Here is a 23,850-nt window from a genome sequence, read left to right as displayed (position 1 = left end):
TTATCCCACCATGGGGTGCTCCAGCGGTTTTGGACTGCAACTTAAATCAACCAGCCACCATGGCAAACGGGTTTGTGATCCAAAATACCTGAAGGGCACCCAGGCAGGTCTGACCTGACTGGCAGAGGCTCTCCAGCATTTTGGGCAGCACCCCATTGTCAGTCTTATCTGGAGAGGCCAGGGATTGAACCTGGGACCCTCTGTGTGCAAAGCATGTGCTCTACCACTGAGCTATGGCTCTTTCTAACACCGCTTCCTTCAAAGCAATCTCTCTTGGTTTCGTAGTTTGTTCATGAAACCATCACACACACCCCTGGCCAGTTCAACTAGCCTTGCTGCAAACCATTTTGCCTGTCTGTTGCAAGTAGCTCATCAGACCTGCTCGAATTTGAGTTTAAATTTACTTGTCCTTTTTATATTTGTGGGGGATGAATCAGGCCACATCCCCCTATTTAAGGTTTCAAGTTAGCAGCTCTTGACTTTTGTAGGTAACACATTCTGCATTTATAAGAATTTCCTGAGTCACTGAGCTACTTCTATACTTCCTTTCTACCAACCACTGTACAAACACATTTTCCTCACCACTAAAAGTGATGTTTGCTGGGGAGAGGGGAGGACAGGAGTGCTTCATTGCAGGGGGTTGGGCTGGATGCCCCTCAGTATCCTTTCTAAATCTACAATTCTATGAAAATATCTCAGGCACTCTTGTGTTTAAGTAAAGAGAGTTAAAGTAGTTTAAAGGTATTTACACAATCCCTATAATTCTGTGAGGGAGGGCAATGTCTGTGAAATGCTCTGTGATCTTGTGATGGAGGAAGGTATATAAATCTAATAAATAATAATGTTACTGTACCTATTTTGCAGACAGAAGGCTCAAGGTTATAATGAAATGCTTTTTTAGTTTTTCAAATTCCTAACAATGGAGTTGCCTCCTACTTGTGGATTTGGGCAACCTTTTTTCCTTTGCCATTCAGAATCTGAAATGTGAAATTTGGATTTCCAAGCTAAATTTTGAATGGGGTTTACTTCAAAAGTACATATGTATTTTTGGCATCTCTTTGAATTTGACAGGCACCAGTTCTCCTGTACTGTCCAATCTTAAATATTGTTGCGTGCCATCTATCAACCAATTGTCTATTTCAGAGGTTCGCAATCTGGTCCATGAAAAGGGTGTGGAATAGTGGAGATTATCAGTACTGAGAATTGCTGAATAAGCGACCCTTCATTGTGGTCTTTTGAGATGAGACCTTTTTTTGCGGTAAACAGTTAACTCTAAAAGGAAATATTGTGCAGAAAGCAACACACTCATTATGAAATGGTCTCAGAAGGTGCACTAATCTATGTTAGTCCTAAGAAAACCCAGTATTGCATAATACATTTGGAGATCAAAATAGACTGGTTAAAAACAAAATAGAGAGCCCTGCCTAATCAGAGTGAAAAGGTTGTCTGCTTCAGCATCTACAACTATTCGCAATGGCCAACCAGATGCTTCTGGGAAGACTACAAATGCAACTTCCAGTTGAGAAGGAGACTTATGATCACATGTACTCTGGTTCACAAAGACTTGTTCCACACACAATTATTGCGAACAGGTTTGAGAGATCTGTTTGGACCAGTGTGCCATGTTTTATATAGAAGACATATAATATGTGCATGGAGTCACAAACTAATAATCAAATAAATGTTCCATGAACAGGAATGGTAGGAGTGGCAAGTCAAAGATCACTGAAATGGAGGCAAAGTGCCTTTCCACAGTCAATATCCTACAAATGTGAGATGTGTGCTCCAAACGTCACAATAGGGTGCTCCAAGCACGGCAGCAGACAGTACAGTTCTTCCTCCTTTATCAGCTGGTTTAATGATGATGTTAGTATCATTAGACAAGTCATTAAGGCAGGCACGTTGGGACTTGGTTAAATTTTCCTGTGTCCTAGGGCCCCTCTTTTCGAGTTTGTCCAAATCACGGATCACCAACTGATGGAATGAAGTGATGGAAAGATTAGAACTGAGTGGGATAAAGGATTATTTAGGTCTAAAAAGCTATGTTTGTTGATCTTTGAAACCAAACATGTCACGTAACTTAATATTATGCACAAATTTATGTAAATCTACACTGGTGCAAAAAGTGTTTCAGCGAGGCTTAGGAACAAAACCGAGTCCCAATTGTAGGACCTGCTTTTCCTCTGTATACCTTTTACAGGTGTGTAAGCAGGGCCATCCAACTATCAATCACCCAATGTCATAATGAGTTCAGGTGACTGATTAGGTGGGCGGTCCTGCCTGCCTGCTGAAGTTGACCCACAGGTATGGCAGTAAGGGGGTCTGTTTCACCAGCACATTCCACACCAGGAATGTGTTGGCACCCAGCAGGATTGAATTCTATGCTCATTAGCTGATGAGTGGAGGGTTCAGTTCTGCTCTCTGCAGGGGCAGAAGAAGTGGGGGTACGGTGGGTGCGGGCTGCTCTGGATGTCATCACTCAGGGGGGTGACAAAATGCCGGGCGGCACTCACCGCGGGGCCTACAGTACACCTTAGCCACGCGTCTCTCCTGGGAGAGATGCAGTGGCTTGGGCGCGTGCAGGCTCTGCACTGTCCACACTGTCCACCCGCTGCCCACCCCCCAGCTGTAGGGCGGCAGACTCCGGAGGCCCCACGGTGTGCCCTACCCCTATGGGCAGCTCACCTTGCCCCTGGGCGCTGCCCCAGGCACCCAAGCGGCTTCCTCTGCTGCTGTCTGCAGGGGTTTGCTTCACTACAATAAAGCAGCACCAACAGCACCAGCTGATTGACAGGCAGGTGTGGTTTTGGAGAAACTGTACTGTGGGCCAAACTGAACTCTATGAAGGGCCAAGGGCAGAGGTTCCCCACCCCTGCTTTTAGGCATCACACGATGAGCTAATACAGCTGCCTGTCAACTGTAACTGTAATTAGCACTGTAGTAAGCTCCTGACAACCCTGGGATAGCATATCAAGAAAGCTAGTGCTGACATGAGGACAAGCCCTCTTCAGAAGGACATGATCCATCTTCTCCTACTTGTGCACAGGGAGATTATTGCTTGGCCCCCCCCCCAGAGGCCACTCAATTCCTCTGCAATATGTTCAGTCATTTCTGGTGACAAAGTAATTCTTCCAAACATCTGGGGGCCCATCATGCAGGCTGAGAGAAGGGGAGAGCCCAATCCACTATCTATGAGCAAACCCTGCTCATGGTAGGCACATGCAATGGGATCCCTAAAAGGTCTGAGCCTTGGGTTGTGCTGGTGGATTTAAAATATCTGCAACCGATGGCTAAAAAAAATCATCTGTGTAGCGAGCAGACTGGCTGGTGCCTTTGCTGGGTCGACTGCCTTTTTTTTGTAATGCACAGCATCTATCACTTATCTGAGCCATCACAGTGTGCTCCATTTTGCCTCTTTCCCTTTTTTCATCTTCAGGTGGCATGTTTCATCTGAGCTTCCTGTAGCAGTGTTCCTTTTCACTTTTTCTTTCTTTCTTATTTCACACTGTGGTTTCCGCTCACTGTTATTGGGGCGGCAGCAGGGAGCTAGGTGTTGGCAGAATGAAGCGAGAGCTATTTGTGACATCATTGTGGCAGATTGAAACAGGTGTTTTTTGTCCCAGACTTAGGTGTTGTAGTAAGCTGGGGCGGGGAATCGTTGCTGAACAATTAATATACCTTCCAGTAATGCTCACATTACTGTTTGAAAACCCCCAAACGGTTTAGCCTCAGACATCTGGAAGACCACAGAAAACCTCTCAGATATAAAGGCCAGCAGCCGTTCCTCCACTGTCAGAAATTTGAGGGGTGGCATCCCAGGAGAGGACTTTTTTTGCAGCAGCCCCTAAGCAGTAGAATTCCCTCCTCGCAGAGGTCCATTTGGCAGCTTCATTGTATAGCTTTCAACATATGCTGAAGCCCAGCTTTGACACCATATCTATCTATCTATCTATCTATCTATCTATCTATCTATCTATCTATCTATCTATCATCTATCTATCTATCTATCTGAACCCACCCTATTCTTCTGAGTGTAGATTGTCTAAACTGATTTTAACCTTGCATTTTCATATTGTAAGCCACCCTGGAATCTTATGTTGAAGGGTAGGTAAGAAACAACATCATATCCACTTCTATTCCTACTCAGTACACTCATTGAAATTGATAGACATAACTAAGGTTCATGAGTAAAACTTAGTTGGATACAATATAATAATAATAATAATAATAATAATAATAATAATAATAATAATAATAATAATAGGTAATTATTATTGTGTTGGCTATTATTATTATTATTATTATTATTATTATTATTATTATTAGTTCAGAAAAGGGCAATCCAAATGTTCAATGGGATGGAGCAACTCCCCTATGAGGAAAGGATTCAGCATTTGGGACATTTTAGAAGAAGCAGGTCAGAGGGGGCATAATACAAGTTTATAAAATTATGCATGGCATGGAGAAAGTAGATAGCAGAAGGCTTTTTGCCCCCTCATAAAACACTGAAACCTGCAGACACCCAAAGAAGCTGAATGTTCGAAGATTCAGGACAGATAAAATACTTCTTCAAGCAGCGCAAAGTTAAACTATGGAACTCAATCCCTTAGAAGGCAGTGGTGGCTTCAAAAGAAGACATACCTTCTAACATTTCTTCAGTGAAAATAGGGACATCCTAAGGAAAAGCAGGACATTCTGGGATCAAAGCAGAAACCGGGGCAGCTTCTGTAAATCTAGGACTGTTCCTGGAAAATAGGGACACCTGGAGAGTCTGGGAGGATTAGACCAAAGGCTATCAACAGTTACTAGCTGTGCTGGATTTACGTATAAGCTAAACTAGCTATAGCTCTCTTGGGGCACCCCAAAAAATTAAAGGGAAAAAAACCTGGATGTACATTTCCAAAATATAAGATAAGTTCAACAATTACTTTGATAAAATACATATTTTGTTATGTGCAAATGGCTTTAGATACCTATTAGGTCCATAAATTACCATATAGCATATATTCAAAACAAAAAACAGTGATAATTTGTTGTTGACAAAGGACAGCTGGACATATAAAGAGCCCCATTTCCTTCAGTAGCTTAGGGCCTCATTAAACCTAAATCCAGCCCTGGCTACTAGTCATATTGGCTATGCCCTGCCTCCAAATTCAGAGACAGTACGCTTCTAAATACCAATTGCTGAAAATTGTGGAAGGCGTTATGCTCAGGTCCTGCATCTGTGCTTCTTGCGGGCTTCTGGTTGGCCACTGTGAGAACAGGATGCTGGACTAGATGTGCCCTTGGCCTGATCCAGCAGGCTCTGTGTAACGGTGTTGTTCCTTAGTGAGCAATCAGGTAGCATATTGAGCTGCACACTTTCTTTTTTTATTATTCATTCACTTAAGACATTTCTATTCCACCTTGGAAACCAAACCCTATGAGGAAAGGTTTCAAGTGCTGGGTATTTTTATAGGCTGGAAAAGAGACCATGAGATGACATAATGGTACTCATCAAATATTAGAAGTGTTGTCACATGGAAGATTGTTCTCTGTTGCTCTTGTGGGCAGCCAGCCATCCAGAGGTCACATACCAGTGGTGCGTGGTGTTAGATGGAAAAGTGGATGGAAAATCGATGTGACACTTACCTTTGTACTTTGCAAAAGTTGAAGGTTTCTACATGCACACCCATACACCAAGTATCTTTCCATCTTCCTTCTAGGCAAGCAAGAGTTCAAGGAGGCATTCTAGGTAGACAAAAATGTTAAAGGAGGGCATGGCCTGTGGGAGGGGGTGTGGTCTGGGAAAAGCCCTGAGAGCCAAATTGAGAACCCCAGAGGGCCATATTTGGCCCAAGGCCTAAGGTTCCAGATAGCTTCTCTCTCTCTCTCTCTCTCTCTCTCTCTCTCTCTCTCTCTCTCTCTCTCTCTCTCTCCATTCTTTTAAAACTATATTTCACTGAGACTTTACAGCATTGCATTACTACACAGATCAAATTTATTACAGTACAAAAAATAGATGCTTTTAAAAAATAAATTACTTCCATCAAACATATTAAATTAACAGTTCACAGTATTTGTACAAAAAACAACAACGAAAAACAACCTACCAACCCCTCAAACAAATATGAAACTTCATTTGGGGAAAGTAGGAAGAGCATATCCCCCTCTCCCACTTGCACCAATGTTCCAGGACATACATGATTATTTTCAGGAACACCTATCCTTCTAACACAGCCTTTGCCAAGGGGGTCTGGGGTCCTCCAGATGGTTCAGAATAGAATCCCCACCAGCCCCAGCCAGATTCTATGGGCATCTGCTTGGCCACAGTAAGAAGTGTTTGTTGGACTCAGTGGGTTTATGGCCTGATCCAGGCCTCTTCGTATGTTCTTACATCTGATCCAGCACATGGGGACGCCACAAAGCCACCCTTGAGAGCTGAGGAATCATTGGCAACTTCGGATGTTGTTGGAACCCAGTTCCCATCAGCCTCAGCTAGCACAGCCAGTGGCCAGGGATGATGGGAGCCGTAGTCCAACAAAACTTGGAGGACTGCAAGCTCCATATCCCATTGTTGTAAACAGTGAAATGGGTCCACATTCTAAATCATGAATGCAGATGCAACTAATCTCTAATAAGCGTGTTGGTAATCTTGTTGTGTATTATGAGGTATAAAAAGTACCGTAATCGCAAACAACAAAGGCTCTTAACATTATACTGCTGTGTGTACGGATTTACATACATTTTTACCCTGAAATATGTTGCAGAGAACTTAATGGAACTTACAACAACAACAACAACAACAACAACAACAACAACAACAACAACAACAACATATTGACTGTTTAGGGCTTTAAAGGTCAGCACCAACACTTTGAATTGTGCTCGGAAACATACTGGGAGCCAATGTAGGTCTTTCAGGACTGGTGTTATATGGTCTCGGTGGCTGCTCCCAGTCACCAGTCTAGCTGCCGCATTCTGGATTAGTTGTGGTTTCTGAGTCACCTTCAAAGGTAGCCCCACGTAGAGCACATTGCAGTAGTCCAAGTGGGAGAGAACCAGTGCATGTACCACTGTGGTGAGACAATGCACAGGCAGGTAGGGTCTTAGCTTACGTACCAGGTGGAGCTGGTAGATCGCCATCCTTAACACTGAATTAACCCGTGACTCCATGGATAGCTGTGAGTTTTAAAAGTACTTTGTAACATTCCTCAGCACTGCTTGCCAATGCAGCCAGCTAGTATTTCCTAGTGAATATCAGCAGTTCACTGCTATAGGACGTGAGGGTGGCCACTACCTTAGATGGCTTTTTAAAAAAAGATTAAAGCAGTTCATGGAGGAGAAGTCAGCCAGTGACTATTGGGCATAATGGGGTTTAGGGTTGTATCTATCAAAGTTATGTAAGAATTAGCACTAGAACAATGCTATTTCCTCCTCCCCTCATGTGTACCCTATACCAAACCCAAATCTGCTCTGGAGGGCTGGGAGGATACCAGGAATAGATTTAGGGGGCATGCAGGGGGAGAAGAGGTGGATAGGGCTCCATTGCACAAGAATAAATCACTGAGCCAATGAAACGAGCTGCTGAATGCTATGTTGAATACAATCCCATATCTCCTTGCAAGACCCCAAGCACCAGCACTGTGTGATTTCTGGATAAGCAAAAATGTCTATTTAGTCAAATGCTAATGTTCCAGTATGCAATTAAATACAAGTGTTGGTATAATTTTGAATATTATTTAAAATCAGCAGTATCAGTGGAAGTGCAGGCAAAACACAAAAGTTCCATTGGTCAAAGCATGAAAGCCAACTAGTCTACAGATTGCAAAGGAGACCAGACCATTGCCTTGCCACGCCAGTAGGGTTTTAAGCCCATAGAATCAGGTTAACCCACTTCAAACAGTATGACTTGGATTTTCTGCCACACACCCAAGTGAGGTCTGCTGCTCTGGGCCATTTGTATTTTCATAGCGTGTGTTATGGAGCTGAATGCTGTCCTGCAAATCTTGCCTTGAAAGCCGTCTTCGGAACTCATCTGTGGTAAAATAATAAATGACAGGGTCTGCACAAGAGTTTAAGCTGGCAAGGCACAAGGCCACCGTGTGGAATATCAAAATCACTTTTCGGGCATAGCAGTCTTTTATCTTGTTGGCTTTCACAAAGTAATCCAACGGGAAGCTGATGTGGTAAGGTGCAAAGCAAATCAGAAAGACCACGGCACAGGTCAGGATCATCTTCAGAGCTTTCCGTTTCTCTCCAAGGTCTTGGGAAATTGAATTTTTTTCTTTTAGAGATAAGATGGTCTTCCACGAACAATAGATGATGATCAGCAGAGGAGTTACAAATCCAACTAGTTCACCAAAGGACATCATTACTATAGAGATGGTACCATCAACAGCCTTTACTGGGAGATCCACAAAGCATTTATTACTAATGTGTGTCTCATTAGAGGTGAGTCGTAGAAGGGGGAAAGGCAAGCAGCCAACACAGACTAGAATCCACCCAGCAATGCAAACGTACACATCGTAGATGCGTTTGCAGTCGCTGAACCTAAAGGGATACATGAGGAATAAGAACCGCCTCACACTGATGCAAACCAAGAAGTAGATGCTTGCATACATGTTGACATATTTCAGGTAGAAGCAAAACATGCACAGTTCCTTCCCAAGGTGCCAACTTTCTGACAGGTAGTAGAAAATCCTCAGCGGCAAAGACAAAACTTGTGCCAAGTCTGCAATCGCAAGGTTGATCATAAAAATCACAGCCCGCTTTGTTTCTTTCATGTACCCATAAAATACCCAGAGGGCTAAAATGTTCCCAATCAGCCCAGGAACCAAGATGATTGTGTACATGACTGCATAGAAACGCTTTGAGAAATCGTTCTCCCCATTGCAATCCGGGCCATCAGCCACCATGGTGCTTTTCAGGAGGGAGCAGAGACGCTGGTGGAAATGTAAGGTAACCACCTAAAGATTTACCCCCCTTGAAACCTTGTGAAAAGGAAATGAGGATATAAGGCAACCGGAGAAGCTGCAGATGTGGAATCCATGAATTGTCTGTTTTCTTGGCATTCTCTCCAATGTAAAAAATGTATTCCAGAAATCTTAAGAAGATTCTTTTGGAGGCTTCCTAGGATTTGTTTCTCCAAATCTTAGAGATTTATGTATAGGGCCTTCTTCAGCTACTTTTATCATATTTAGGAGTTGGTCTTTTCATTGGCCATGACATCCATTGGATTTTGATAGAAACAGATAACAAACTCATGTCCATGTCCTTTCTCAAATGAATTTTACATCAAGGGAGAGGGTGGTTTCCCATCTGGATGCACCAAAGCTGTGCATGGTGATGAGTCAGACTGAAGCAAGTATCATCTGAAGTGTTGCAGCTACTGTAATGAAATGATCTTCTATTTGACTTTGAGTGACACCCTCAAAAGGCACCTTGTGGCTGGAGCTCTGCCGCAAATGATAACTCTACACCTACAGCTGAAGAAAACACACAAAATGTATTACTCTTTTTTATTATTATTTCACTTAACAGTATCTATATATGTAACAACACCTCTAAGCTGTTTCCAAGAAATATTAAAATTATAATTGAAAACAGCTAAAAACAAGTAATTAAAATCAACTTTATAAATAGAACCCGCAGCAAAGAGATTTAAATCAGCATCTACATGGCTGGGAAGCTGTCCTAAAGAAAAATGTTCTAAGAAGGCACTGGAAGGAATGCAGTGAAGGCACCTGCCTGCCTGATGTCACTAGGCAGGGAGTTCCAAAGTGTAAGTGCTTTTCTTACAAGTGTGAATAAGTATCATGTGGCATCTGTAAAAGTGCCAGTTCTGCAGATTGAAGCTGTTGAGTGGGCACATATGGGGTGAGGTGATTCCCATCCCAAGCCAGTAAGGGCTTTATATACTAATAAAAACACCTAGAACTTGGCCTGGAAACAAATCAGTAACCAGTGCAGATCTCCAAGCAGAAGTGTCTTACACAGTCAATGCAGAAGTGGTTATCCACTTCCAAGACTACAATGGGGTGAAGAACCTGTGGCCTGTGACCAAGAAGTCACCCTCTCGGTCTCTTTATTCAGCCCTTGGTACTCTTCCCATATTCCTTCTCCCCATGCATGCTACACTTTCACCAGCCTTGCTCTGCACTCTCCTCAAGTCCCTTTGCCTGGCTGAAATGTGTTATTGAACTGTGACAGTGCCCTTTGCTTTCATGGATAGAAAGATTTGGAAAGGCAGGGGATTGTTATCTATTAGTGATTCAAACTGGCTTATAGAAATGTCTAACTTTTGCGTGGCTGGAATGTAGCCAGCTTGACAAACGTAAGAGTCCCATCCAATGGTCCACCCATTTTTGCATTTGGCACCACCCACCAATGGCATGTGGTTTCCTTCATCCAATACAAAGAAGCACCACCAATCAAATGTGCCAACAACCACACATTAAGTTAATGACATGTTGTGCTCATGATACTCATTGCTGAGCTTGGCCAAAGTCTTGTTGGCTTTCATGGGTCTTTCACAGCTCACTTTGTTCCTCAGGACAGATTCAGAAAAGCAGGATTTCCTTCGATTCCCCCCCCCCGACGTTTATTGACTTTTTGTAAACTCCAGGAACATTTCAAATTAGTATAAGTGAAGGTACGGGATTTGGAGCGATGAAATGAAATACAGCTTACATAAACAGAACTGTGTCTTCCGGACACGGTAATGAAAATTCAGGGAAGCTTTGCCCTCCATTTGATCAATCCTGCACAGCATAAATACAATCTGGCTGTATTTCTTATTCTGCGTTATTGCACAAGTCAGAATACATGATATATTGCTGCCTTAACAGCATAGAATGTTTTATAGTCCAGTGCTATTAGTAACAAAATGTATACACTTAACATGGATTTGATAGTGATGGATAATGCACATTACTTAATGTTAAACCATGTTTTAAAAACAGCCTCTTGTCTCCTGTGACACACAGACTGCTAAGCAGAAATGAAGTCCAAGATGCCTTGTAGGGCCCTTCACGCCTTGAATACTCCTCATTGTTAAAACAAAAATGAAATCTCCCAGCAAGCTGAAAACCTATGACATCTGAGGGAAAGGGACTGGCTGTTGTGATGATTTTCTATTTACAGGAAAGCATTTTTGTTCATTTGTTGTTGTTGTTAAATTTTTATACTGCCCTTTGTCTTAGGATCACAGTGTAGTTTACAATACATTATGTTAAGAGAACATTCAAATATGTGAGTCTCCACCTGCTATGGTACATAGTCCATTTTGCCATTACAAGATTTTATGTACCTGTAGACCAGGCCTAAATTCTGTAACCACAGAATACTGGCAACATCTGGGAACTAGCCCATGAGACAACTGGCCAACCAGACCTGTAGAGATGGACCAGAACTTTGGCACAGATGGGTCAGATCTGATTAGGATGCAAGCCTTTAACGTCACCGCCCCAGTCAACCCAGAGTTTGGCCCCATGGCTTTGCAGGAGGTGAGTACAGGTGACTCCCCACTTATGTGGGGGCTACATTCCTGGGAACTCCATATAGTGGGGAACACCATCTAATAAGCCAAACTCCTTTGTGGAAGGGGGTGTTGATCAAGGGGAGGGAAGTTAACAGAGTGAGTAGTAGTCACTCCAAAATCCAAATGTGTCCACAGACCTAAAAAAAGATTTAATCTTTAGCATGTATTTTTAAAAAATCTATGCCTGTCTATGAGCATATGAACATTTTAATGCAATTCTGTGTCCCCTTTTTATTTGTGGGGGCGGCATGTGTCTCCTCTGCTTTGGCACCATGAATGTTCCACCCTGGTTAGACTGACAGTGCAAGGTCACCCAGTTTGCTTCATAGCTGAGTGAGGGTTTGAAACCTAGTCTCCCAGGCCCTAGTCCATGGATAGGCAAACTAAGGCCCAAGCGCCAGATCCAGCCCAATCACCTTCTAAATCCGGCCCGCGGGCAGTCCAGGAATCAGTGTGTTTTTACATGAGTAGAATGTGTCCTTTAATTTAAAATGCATCTCTGGGTTATTTATGGGGCCTGCCTGGTGTTTTTACATGAGTAGAATGTGTGCTTTTTTTAAAAAAAATAATGCATCTCTGTGTTATTTGTGGGGCATAGGAATTCATTCTTTACCCCCCTTCAAAATATAGTCTGGCCCCCCCACGAGGTCTGAAGGGCAGGGGACCAGCCCCCTGCTGAAAAAGTTTGCTGACCCCTGCCCTAGTCCAATACTCTAACCACTTCAGCACACTGTGAAGCAACCAACCAAAGTAGTAGTACAGTGGTACCTTGGTTACATATGCTTTAGGTTACATACGCTTCAGGTTACAGACTCCGCTAACCCAAAAATAGTACCTCGGGTTAAGAACTTTGCTTCAGGATGAGAACAGAAATCGTGCAGCAGCAGCACGGCAGCAGCAGGAGGCCCCATTAGCTAAAGTGGTGCTTCAGGTTAAGAACAGTTTCAGGTTAAGAACGGACCTCCGGAACGAATTAAGTGAGGTACCACTGTAGTAGTAGTAGTAATTACTTATACCTCGCCCATCTGGCCGGGTCTCCCCAGCCACTCTAGGCAGCTCCCAACAGAATATTAAAAACACGATAAAACATCAAACATTAAAAACATCCCTAAACAGAGCTGCCTTCAGATATTTCCTAAAAGTCAGGTACAGTGGTACCTGAGGTTAAGAACTTACCGTAATTCGTTCTGGAGGACCGTTCTTAATCTGAAACTGTTCTTCACCTGAAGCACCACTTTAGCTAACGGGGCCTCCCGCTGCCACTGCGCTGCTGCGTGATTTCTGTTCTCAACCTGAAGCAAAGTTCTTAATCGGAGGTACTATTTCTGGGTTAGCAGAGTCTGTAACCTGATGCGTCTGTAACCTGAAGCATATGTAACCCGAGGCACCACTGTAGTTGTTTATTTCCTTGACATCTGATGGGCTAAGCTCACAAGCGTGAACCATCCCTATGTCTTATGCAGTCTGAGTAACCATCTTCTTACCACCATACTTAACTGGCAGCCTGGAAATTTCAAGCAGTGTTGCCTGAAGTTAAAAATAAATGTGGGCATTTTAGTCTGCGAGACAATGGAAAAACCAGCAATGTGCTATAAAAAGTATGTAAGGGGGATTTTTATTTATGGGTTTCTTTCAAGTTCTACTTCCTGCACCCATTTGCTAAGAGTCTTCTACATAACCTCCCCCTCCTCCACTCTTTGCTTTCTACTTAAGTCAAACCTCCACATATTTGCCACCAAGTATATATAATACCTGACTGTAATGCACATTTTTTGTGTATGCCATCTTGCCAAATGGGTATTGACATTTGCCAGTTAGAGTTTAACAGAATCAGGGAGATGAGAGCAGTTTGGCCCTTAAAGAAAAAAAGAAAAAGAAAGAAAATAAGACAAACTCATAATTTATAGCTGCTTGTTCCATGAGTCACTAAAGGATGGTGGCTTAATAATTCATGGTTATTTCTCTCTTAACATACAGAGGTGAACCCAAGGTGAAGCCTCCTGTGAAAGAACAGGCTTGAAGATAGAGATGGGTTGCCTTTAACAAGTGCACAATAAGCAAGATAGTTTCTTCCAATATGGTGATTCTATGATATCCAGCTTTTAACCAGATTGCTCCTTTATTTTACAAAGCACTCTGAAGCCTGTTCCTCATGACGTTTCTGCAAGTTAGAGCATTATTGGGGATGTGCCTGTCTTCATATTACAACTTAAACCTACTTCAAACTTGCTTAATTGCCAAGACTTTACCCCCTAAGGATTGTAGGAACTTGTATTACTGTGAAGGAGCTGGGACTAGCTAGAAAAACCGAAGACAATATATTCAGCATTCACACAAAATTATAACTCCTAGAATTCTGGGAATTATTATTTTGTGTGAGTGCTGAATATACTTCATCTTCCCCCTGGATCTCAGGTGGCCTATCTGGCACACCAAAATCACATACAAAAATATGTGCAGAGGATCTCAAAGCCTGCTGCTTATAAAGCCTGCGTTTTCTGAATGATTCCTCATATTAACCCACACAATGCCTGGCAGCTTTTGTGAACCCCCCCCCCCCAAGAACTGTGATGGGGTATTTAATTTTTTATTTCTATTTTAAAGACCTAGCACAAGAGAGTGCTTTAAACATTTACAGCCCCTGTGAGGCAGCTATAAAGAAGACACAGGAAGATGTCCAATGCTAAGTCAGACCATCTCCCAGCCCTACCTGGAGATTCTGCATGTAAAGCAGATGCTCTACTGTTCAGCTACTCTTAGGAGACTTAGGACCAGGAAACTGCTTTATAGAAAGTCTAACTCAGTATTGCCAACACTGACTGACTGCTGTTCCCCAGGGCTTCAGGGTCCTTTTCAAATACTACCCGGAGTTGTGAGCCTGGGACCTTCTGCATGGAAAGCAACTGCTTTATCAGTGAGCTTCATTGAGCCTTGGCCCTTCTCAGTGGCAGTGCTCCACACAGCAGAGGGCACATGGAAAAGTCTCTCTTTGCAACTGCTGAAATGCACCCTGTTACCTTCAGCCTGGTAGTACACAGCCACAGTGACTACTGACACTGATGTGCAGAACTGAGGCTTGAGTGTGGTCTGGTCTAGTGCTTAGATTAGCGAAGCCCAGTTTAGGAACATAGGAAGCTGTTTAAGTCTCCATTGATCCATCTAGCTCAGTGCTGTTGACGTTGGCTGGAAGTGGCTCTCCAAGGTTTCAGACAGGAGACACTCCCAACCATACTTGGGAGATGAACCTGGGGCATTCTACATGAAAAAAAGAAGCAGCTCAAAGGCCCTTCTTCACATATCCCTACTCAGTCATGAAGTTCACTGAAGCATTTTAGGTAAGTTACTACCTCTGTGCCTAACGTACCACACAGGGCCACTATGGTAATAAAAATCAGGTGGGTGGGTGAACTGCTTTGAGTTCCCTAGAGGAAAGATAGGCTATAAATGTAACTGATGAGCACATGAGGCGATATAAGGACCTTTTACACATCATGACTGCCACATGGATGCTTTCATGCAGCCACTGCCAGCCTCATGTCCTGCAGATTATTTTCTTTATTTTACAACATTATGCTTAATTGTAATAGAACTTCAAATTGGTTTACAGAGCTGGGGTTGATCGAAACGATAGTCCAAAACATCTACAGAGTACCACTTTAATGGACATGTGTGTCTCAATTGTGATCTCTGTGCGGAGGCTATGGTCTAAAGTTGTTGCCGAAATATTGTGTGCCCCTCTTTTCTTTTTATGCATGGTTTCCCTTCATTCAGAGATGCTGTAGGAACAAAGGCAGCAATAATATTGCATCCAAAGCAGGCTGAGATCAAGGGTGGAAGCAGAAAATTCTAGCTAGGACAATAAAATAAAATGATTATCATAATTCTACATTCTTCCAAATGGGTAGGTACTTTTCTAAGGGCAAATTGCTTTACCAAGTATCAGAAATCACTAAATGGTATTGAAAAATCATAATATTGATGGAATTAAAACAGACAGTGTGGATTTGATAATACAATTTTTCTAATCTTCACTTCAAGATGAATCTGCTTTTGATCTCTCAGTACTTATCTGTTTATGTCATTTTGAAAATTCCTCTTGGTTTGCGAATATGTAAAATTCCTTTTTAAAAGGGACAACATTTAACATTCAGTTTTCCCTTTCTAAAGACTGTACATCTGCAGACATTGGAGCAAGCTGTATATATAATCCATTCCTCTACCCATTCATTCCATTTGCAAATATTTTAAATATTTTAAATAAAAACCAATAAACATTTTCTTTCATCTCCAGGGCAAAAGTTCTATAACAACTAACTTACAGTTAAGATCAAATTCATTGTCAACTTCTTATGAGAAAAAATCAGCAGCTAGATAACTAAAAACAATAGAAAGAATGAGAATCCTACCGTTGCAAATTGCCTCCTAACTTCAGATGAATTCTGCAAGTGCCTGATACTGTATACAAGTCACCCGACAAAGAAGGTTGCCGCCACTTTCTGGCCTCCAGCTTAATATAGAAAACAAAACTGGAAGTATGCAAGGCGTTCAAAGAGCATTTGGTTGAACAGAAGCCCCGGTATAACTCGCAATGTGCTTCCGAAAGGCTTTTGCAAACATCGTGCAGTCAGCACATGGCGCATTGACTTTTTCCAGTAGGCAGCACACCTTGTGATTGATGTTGGGAGAAGGCTATTTCAGCAGAGAGCATCAAACAGCATTTGAACAACCTTTGCCGTTCAGCTCATTCCTCATGGTGGAGGTGGAAAGTTACTGTTTCTATATATAGATAGGTGCTTTTCTTCTCAATTGTATTTTGAGTGGTCCTGAGTCAGGGCTGGTTTTGTGGTAGCAAACGGTGTCATTTTTTGTTTTTAATCTGTGCAGCTTGGTATGCCAGAAAGATAAGCAGATACACCCCATAGCAAGTGGGTACCTTTTACCCACAGTAGCATGTGGTTAGCATTTGAAAACAAAGCACTGACTAGCAGCTATGCCAGTTACACCTGTGTCTTCACATTCAGTTGAATGAGCATAGAAATTTGCCTTATACCAAAAACAAATCATTGGTCCATTTAGCTTAGTATTGTCTACACTGACTGGCAGCTGCTCTAAGGCATTTCAGAAAGACCTACTCCAGGTAGGTCTTTCTCAGCCCTACCTGGAGATGCCAGGGATAGGACCTGTGACCAGCTGCATGCAAAGCATGAGCTCTACCACAGAGCTATAACTTTTTGCATATAAAGTGATGAAATGCTGACATAGTTGAATTTGTGATGGGCCAAAGTATTAAATCCAGCCAAATTTTGTTGGGTTTCTTTGGGGGGAAGTGGGGGACACCAACCAAAATTGGCAAATTCTAGTGTTTTGTTGTCATCTTACCTTATTTCATAAAATACCTGTCTGCATATGTGCCACAACAGAATACAGCCCTAAAGATCATAAAAGGTCCTTATGCAAATTATTCTGTGCTTTTGCTTCACTGTGATCATGGTATATAGTGTGTCTCCCGTGTTCCCAATTTCAGCACTTGCTGCCCCTCCTCCCAGGTTACACACCTCATACATCCCCTCACCTGCATAGGATTATCATACCACCATGTATTTATTCGGGGACATAATTTTTAATGTATTTTTAAGAGCTCTTTTCCTTTTTCAATAGACATTTCCCCCCATAACGCTGGAAGGGCCTCGAAGACAAGAGACTGCGTACAGACTTGAGGTATGCCCCCTCTCCCTGTCTATTTTTGCTTCTTCTTTTTCTTTTTGAAGAAAACTCTAGCACTTGGAGACTTAGTTAAACAGGAAATATTTAAAGACGTCCAACAGCTCTTTATCCCATAGAAAGACATCAGTGCAACTCCCTGTTCCCTTTTCAAACGACACCAAATTAGATGAGGAATTGGAGATATCCAGCACCAAATCTACATCTGGACCTTTGCCTAATGTTCCAAAAACTTATCAGAATGATCAGCCTTCTCTACTGTACTCCTGGCGAGACAGGATGGGCAGATCTTTCGAATTCGAAGCTGGCTCTTTGTTGGCCAGTGATCCACATTTTATAACACATACCTCATTTATACTTCCACAGCCACAGATAGAACCAACAACCCTCCAATTAACCCAGGAGGGAGAGGGGGATTGACAGTTAATGAAACACCATGGGACTGTCCCCCCCGCTTGGGGTGCGGTTGGTTGGGTTTTATCTTCTAGGGATACTTACCCTATCAGACCTCCACCTCTTTCCCATACCATTTTGACCCAGGAGTCCTGGCCCAAGGATGACTTGTTATTGAGGGGATGTCGCCCATCTATTGGGGAGGCTAGTATGGGATTTGGGATTTCCACAATTGAAGGGCTAGGGAGGAATGGCGGTGGGGCTAGATATCTCTATCGGCGAAGGGTTTCGAGATGCAGTGATCCTCGAACCCCTTCCAATCTACGCCCCATCCCAAGGGATGAGGGTAGGGAGAGCAAGGATTACACACCTCCGTCATTGGTGCTGTGCAATGCCAGGTCCATAGGCAACAAAACCGCCACCATGCATGACTTTTTTGTCTCGCAGGGGATTGACCTGGCTTGCATGACGGAGACCTGGGTACGGGAAGGCGAAGTAGTCTCCCTACATGAGATAACACCCCCAGGTTTCTCTGTCCTCCATCAATCGCAGACTGTGGGTCGGGGGAGAGGAGTAGCGTTGTTATTCCGGGAGGATTGCTGTTTCAGAGCTCTGCCATCACCGGCGATCTCTGGCACTGAATGTTTTGGTCTCGTGTGGGGCACCAAGGAGAGCTTGGCTGTCTGGCTGGTGTACCAACCACCCAGCACACCTGCAGCCACCCTGTCAGACCTGCTGGAGGTGGTGGCGGGCTGGGCCTTGGAGTTCCCAAACCTACTGGTTTTGGGAGACTTCAACGTCCATGCCGATGCCGCTCCCTCCTCACAGGCTCTGGACCTAGTGAATTCCATGGCAACACTAGGGCTCTACCAGTTTGTTTTGGGCCCCACTCATCAAGCAGGCCACACGCTGGATCTGATCTTTGGGGCTGGCATAGATGTGATCATGCTCCCCGCTGTGGAAGTGCCATGGTCTGATCACTATGCTCTGAAAGCCAAGATTGACTTCCCGCTCCTCCCCGGCTCGGGTGGCGAACCTATTTGGGCTCGTCTGCGAAAACTGATGGATCCTGATAGATTCCGACAAGCCTTGCGGAACCCTGCTCCTCCTGGCGACTCATTTGATGACCTTGTTTAGGACTGGAATAACCAGCTTTTGGCAGCCATTGATGAGATCGTGCCTAAGCACCCTCTGTGAAACCGGGCACCTTGGTTTACTGAGGAGCTCCGGAAAATGAAGCGGGATCTCAGACGGCTAGAGCGAGTATGGCGACGGACTCGTGACGGAGCCTCAAGAACATCTTATAGGATGCTTATGAAAGCCTATGAGATGGCTATGGAAGCTGCTAAGAAATCTTACTTTGCAGCTCTCGCCTGGCACAACTTTTTAGAATAATTAGGTCAATAACGTCCTTAGGAGGACAACCAAATTTAAGCACAAATTCGACCCACAGCTGTGAGGCATTCACGAGCTTTTTTGTGGAGAAAGTCCTGTTGCTCCGCCGTGACCTCCCTGCCAATTTAGATACAATGACTGAACTGGAGGCCCCTCGACTGACTTCAGGTCCAGTGTTGGACCATTTTGATCAGATACTCCCTACTGATGTGGATAGATTCCTCCAAGTTGGTAGGCCCACCACCTGCCTCCTTGATCCGTGCCCATCTTGGCTGATTAGGGAGTGTCCAGATGTTGCGCGGACCCTCCTGGTTGAAATTATCAATTTGTCCCTTGACACGGGGACATTCCCAGGGGAACTGAAGGAAGCAGTGGTGTGTCTACTCTTAAAGAAAACTTCATTAGATCCCTTAGACCTATCCAATTACCGCCCAGTTTCAAATCTTCCATACCTGGGTAAGGTAATTGAGAGAGCGGTTGCTGAACAGCTTGGTAGGTTTCTGGAGGAAACATCGGCATTAGATCCATTTCAGTCCAGTTTCCGTCCTGGTTCTGGGGCCGAGACGGCTGTGGTTGCCCTAACAGATGATCTCCGTAGACAACTGGATCGAGGCGGGTCAGGACTGCTGATCCTTTTAGATTTGTCAGCAGCCTTTGACATGGTCGATCATGATCTTCTGGGCCACCGCCTCGCAGACGTGGGGATACAGGTCATAGCTTGTAACTGGTTGTGCTCTTTTATCTCTGGTCGGGGACAGAGGGTGGCACTAGGGAGGGAAATGTCGTTGTGCCACTCCTTGGTGTGTGGAGTGCCGCAGGGTGCAATTCTCTCCCTGATGCTTTTTAACATCTTTATGCGCCCCCTTGCCCAGATTATCCGGAGGTTTGGGCTGGGCTGTCACCAATATGCTGATCACACTCAGCTCTATCTGCTGATGGATGGCCACACAGACTCGGCCCCGAACACACTGACCAGATGCTTGGAAGCTGTGGCTGGATGGTTTTGTGGGAGCCGATTGAAACTAAATCCTTCGAAGACAGAGGTCCTATGGCTAGGTCGGGATGGCATGGGGATGAGGGACCAACTCCCTTCTCTTGCGGGGGCCCAATTAGTGCCATTGCCTTCCGTTAAGAGTTTGGGTGTAATCCTTGACACCTCCCTTTCCATGGAGGCGCAAGTTACAGCAACAGCCAAGGCAACATTTTTCCACCTTCGCCGCATCAAGCAGTTGGTCCCTTACCTTTCCCTCCCCGACCTGGCCACAGTGATCCATGCGACGGTCATCTCCAGGCTTGACTACTGTAATTTGCTCTATGCGGGGCTGCTCTTGAAGCTGTCCCAGAAACTCCAGCGGGTACAGAATGCTGCAGCGAGGCTCCTCACGGGGTCTCTGCCATGGGAGCATATTCACCCAGTGCTTTTCCAGCTGCACTGGCTCCTGGTGGAGTATATGGTCAGATTTAAGGTCTGCTTTTGACCTTTAAAGCCCTTCACGGCCTAGGACCCTCGTACCTACGGAACCGCCTCTCCTGGTATGCCCCACAGAGAGCCTCAAGGTCCATAAATAACAACACCCTAGTGGTCCCAGGCCCTAAGGAAGTTAGATTGGCTTCAACCAGAGCCAGGGCCTTTTCAACTCTGGCTCCGGCCGGGTGGAACGCTCTGCCTCATGAGACCAGGGTCCTGCAGGATCTGATTTCTTTCCGCAGGGCCTGTAAGACAGAGTTGTCCCGCCTGGTCTTTGGCTTGGAGCCAATTTGATTCCCTCCCTCTCTTTCTTTTTTCTTTTCCTTCTCCTCCTGCGATGAGGCTACATTTTAATATTTTAATGTTCCATTATTTTAATGTTGTATTCTATTTTTGTTTTTAAGTTGTAATCATTCATCTTGTTTTTATTATTGCTTGTAAGCCGTTCTGAGCCTGGCCTTGGCTGGGGAGGGCGGGGTATAAATAAAAAAATATTATTATTATTATTATTATTGAGCATGGAATGTTGACTGATGTAAAGGGGGAACTAAAAAACTAGAGGAAAGGTAGTGGATTGGAGTATTCTGATAAGGGTGCATAGTTGGCAGGACTTCCTCACTGCAGCACTGGACAGGATTTACCTAATCTACTCCGTAAGTTAAAGCCTGCTCAAGAACTTCCTCCTGAACAAACGGGGTTTCCCCCCTCCCCCCACCCCATTACACAATTGGCCCTGTGTGGCTCAGGAAAACCTCCCCCCCCCCCCCGCCAGCACAGTGTGCAGAGGAAGGAGAGATATAATCATTTTGCCTGGCAAGATTAAATGCTTGCACAAACAAGGGGATGTTGAATTCCTCCCCTGGTTTGAAGGTCTCACTTAATTCTGCTTTAAAAACCCCACAGTCTAGGAGAGGAGATACAAATGCTGTTGTTTTGAGATGACCTAAGAGATTGTGGGTGGAGGGGAGAGAGACATTCGAGGAGCTATGCTTGCAAGTAACATAATGGCTCTTTCTCATCCTTTGTGGTTTGTGCCGGCTGATTACTTAATACACCTTAATCAGAGTCTTGAGACTGAAGGAACTGGGGCTTTTAACATCTTGGCATGTCTGACAATGCCGCTTATTCCTGCTGGCCTTTGAAAGGCCTTCTTTCTACATATAAACACTAAAAGCTTGCTTTTACTCCCTCTTTCTAAATTGCTTTAAATTGTTGATGGTGTTATGGGTTTTTTGGGGGGAGGGAAGGCTGAATGCCTGGGCTTGATTTGGGCTCCCCCTCCTGCTTTTCTAACTTACCTGGGGTGTGTTGTGCTATATACTGACCCAAATCTCAAGGCCCCAGAAAGCTAGTGCTTCTTCTGCATCAGGAAGGTGGTCTTCCACCTGTCCCTTGGAGGTGTCTCTTTCCCAAGCTTTCACCTCCCTCCTCCCATAAGAATGTAACAAAAGGAGCCAAGGATCAGCTTGATCAGGCCACAGGGGGCCCATCTAGTTCAGCTTCCTTTTCTGACAGTGGCTGACAAGCAGATTTGGAGCTTCTTCCTCTTCTTCTTTGGCGATCACTCGTAGCCGAGTCTTCCATGAACATGATCTTAACAGTGAGTCCGTTAGTGACTGTGGAGGCCAATTCTGGATGCACACATCCTTCCACCATGGGGACATAGGTTTCCAGGCAGCAGCTGATTGATGTGAGGGTTTGCCAAACATGTCTTCTAGCTCATTTAGCTCATTTCTCCCTTTTGTCCTGAGTTCAAGAGTCTTCAAAGTCCATGACACCTTTGTTAGGTTCAATGTCTTTCCATCAAATGTGCTGAGACATAGATTCACTAAGGGCCAAGTCTCTTCAATGTGTGCTTATGAAATGAAAACATCTGAATCTCTACATCATGTTATGTTTATCTGCCCTTTGTACAGTTCAGCCCGTGCTAGTATACTAAACTCCATAATCCAGCCTATGGCTGACAAACCAGTAGACCTACAGCTTGCCTGGGTTCTTCAAGATGTGGATCCTTATATTACCCTACAGGTTGCCAAATTCCTAACAGCCGTCCTCTCGTACAAGAGACGGAACGGAATGTTAGCTGATTATTGATAGTTATAAGAATTTTCTATAATGACATCAGATATTGATTTTAATGTAGTGCCTAAAATTTTTAATCTTAATCTTAATCTTTTCTTATGAATGGCTAATATCTGCCCTTGTGAGTTGTGAATTGTGTTATATTATTTGTGGTTTGTACAAGTCCGCTGTTTTATATATTTTTTGTTGTTGTGTGTGTTTCATGATGGGCGTAAAGCCGAATAAAACATTTTGATTTGAAACATTTTGATTTTGACACCTTTGGTAAAGGCTGTTCTCCAATTGGAGCACTCGCAGGCCAGTGTTCCCTAGTTGTCAGTGTTTATACTACATTTTTAAAGAGTTGAGACAGTGTTTAAGCCTATTTTGTTGACCACCAGCATTTCCATTTTTAAGTTAGGAATAGAGTAGTTGCTTTGGGAGGCAATAATCAGGCATCCGAACAACATGACCAGTCCAACGAAGTTGATGTTGTAGAATCATTGCTTCAATACTGGTGATCTTTGCTTCTTCCAGTACACTGGTATTAGTTCGCCTGTCTTCCCAAGTGTAAAATTTTTGGGAGATATCATTGATGGAATCTTTCAAGGAGCTGGAGATGGTGTTTATTAGTGGTCCATGTTTCACACGCATACAGTAAGGTTGGTAGTACAATAGCTTTGTAAACAAGCATTTTGGTTTCCCTCTGAATGTCCTTTTCCTGAAACACTCAGCACTTCAATCAGGAGAAAGCTGCAATCGCAGAGCTCAGGCATTGCTGGATTTTGGCATCTATGTCAGCCCTTGTGGAAAGATAACTGCCCAGGTAGAAGTGATTGGCACTTTTCAATGTGTTGGATTTGTGGCACGGCAGAGGGGTTGTTTTGTGTTTGTTGGTGCAGCACTTTGGTTTTTTGGATGTTGAGTGATAGGCCATGCTTTTCATAAGCTTCTGCAAAGATATTTAGGATACTTTGGAGATTATCCTCTGAGTGTGCACACATTATGTTGTCATCAGCATACTGAAGCTCTATAATGGAAGTTATGGTAACCTTACTCTTTGCTTTCAGCCTGCTCAGATTAAAGAGCTTTCCATCTGTTTGATATATGATTTCTAATCACGTTGAGAGTTTCCCTTCAACAAAGTGTAGGTTCATGGCGATGAAAATAATAAATCGAGTTTAACACCTGTTGAAGCACAACAGCACCAGCCCTCTCCCCACCTGCAGTTGTCTTGAACAGGTGCTGTTCAGAGGTATTTTGCTGCTTCTGACCCAAGAGGGGGAAACCT

The 23,850-nt window shown here is 43.9% G+C and overlaps 1 protein-coding gene and 1 long non-coding RNA gene across 3 annotated transcripts in view; one reads left to right on the top strand and one right to left on the bottom strand.

The window, feature by feature from the left end:
- The window catches only part of LOC309362094, a 255,680-nt gene that overhangs the window by 52,222 nt on the left and 179,608 nt on the right, over positions 1 to 23,850 (top strand). The window lies entirely within an intron of this gene.
- On the bottom strand, positions 5,958 to 22,274 carry GPR174 (G protein-coupled receptor 174). Of its 2 annotated transcripts, none has more exons than XM_081897210.1 (2): positions 21,797 to 22,274; positions 5,958 to 9,467 (listed from the first exon to the last, which is right to left on the bottom strand). In XM_081897210.1, the coding sequence occupies exon 2, from the start codon at positions 8,895 to 8,897 to the stop codon at positions 7,878 to 7,880; it is 1,020 nt and encodes a 339-aa protein (XP_081753336.1). In that variant the 5' UTR covers positions 8,898 to 9,467; positions 21,797 to 22,274; the 3' UTR covers positions 5,958 to 7,877. The 2 variants fall into 2 exon arrangements, with proteins under 2 accessions (XP_081753336.1, XP_081753335.1); XM_081897209.1 differs by lacking the exon at positions 21,797 to 22,274 and adding an exon at positions 15,928 to 16,900.

Source organism: Podarcis melisellensis (assembly GCF_964234715.1).
Source record: "Podarcis melisellensis genome assembly, chromosome: Z".
Lineage (NCBI taxonomy): Eukaryota > Metazoa > Chordata > Lepidosauria > Squamata > Lacertidae > Podarcis > Podarcis melisellensis.
This window is presented reverse-complemented; position numbering and strand designations above follow the sequence as displayed.

What these genes read in the sequence shown, in the direction of transcription:
- GPR174 (XM_081897210.1), bottom strand. Translation starts at nt 8,897, where the DNA reads ATGGTGGCTGATGGCCCGGATTGCAATGGGGAGAACGATTTCTCAAAG.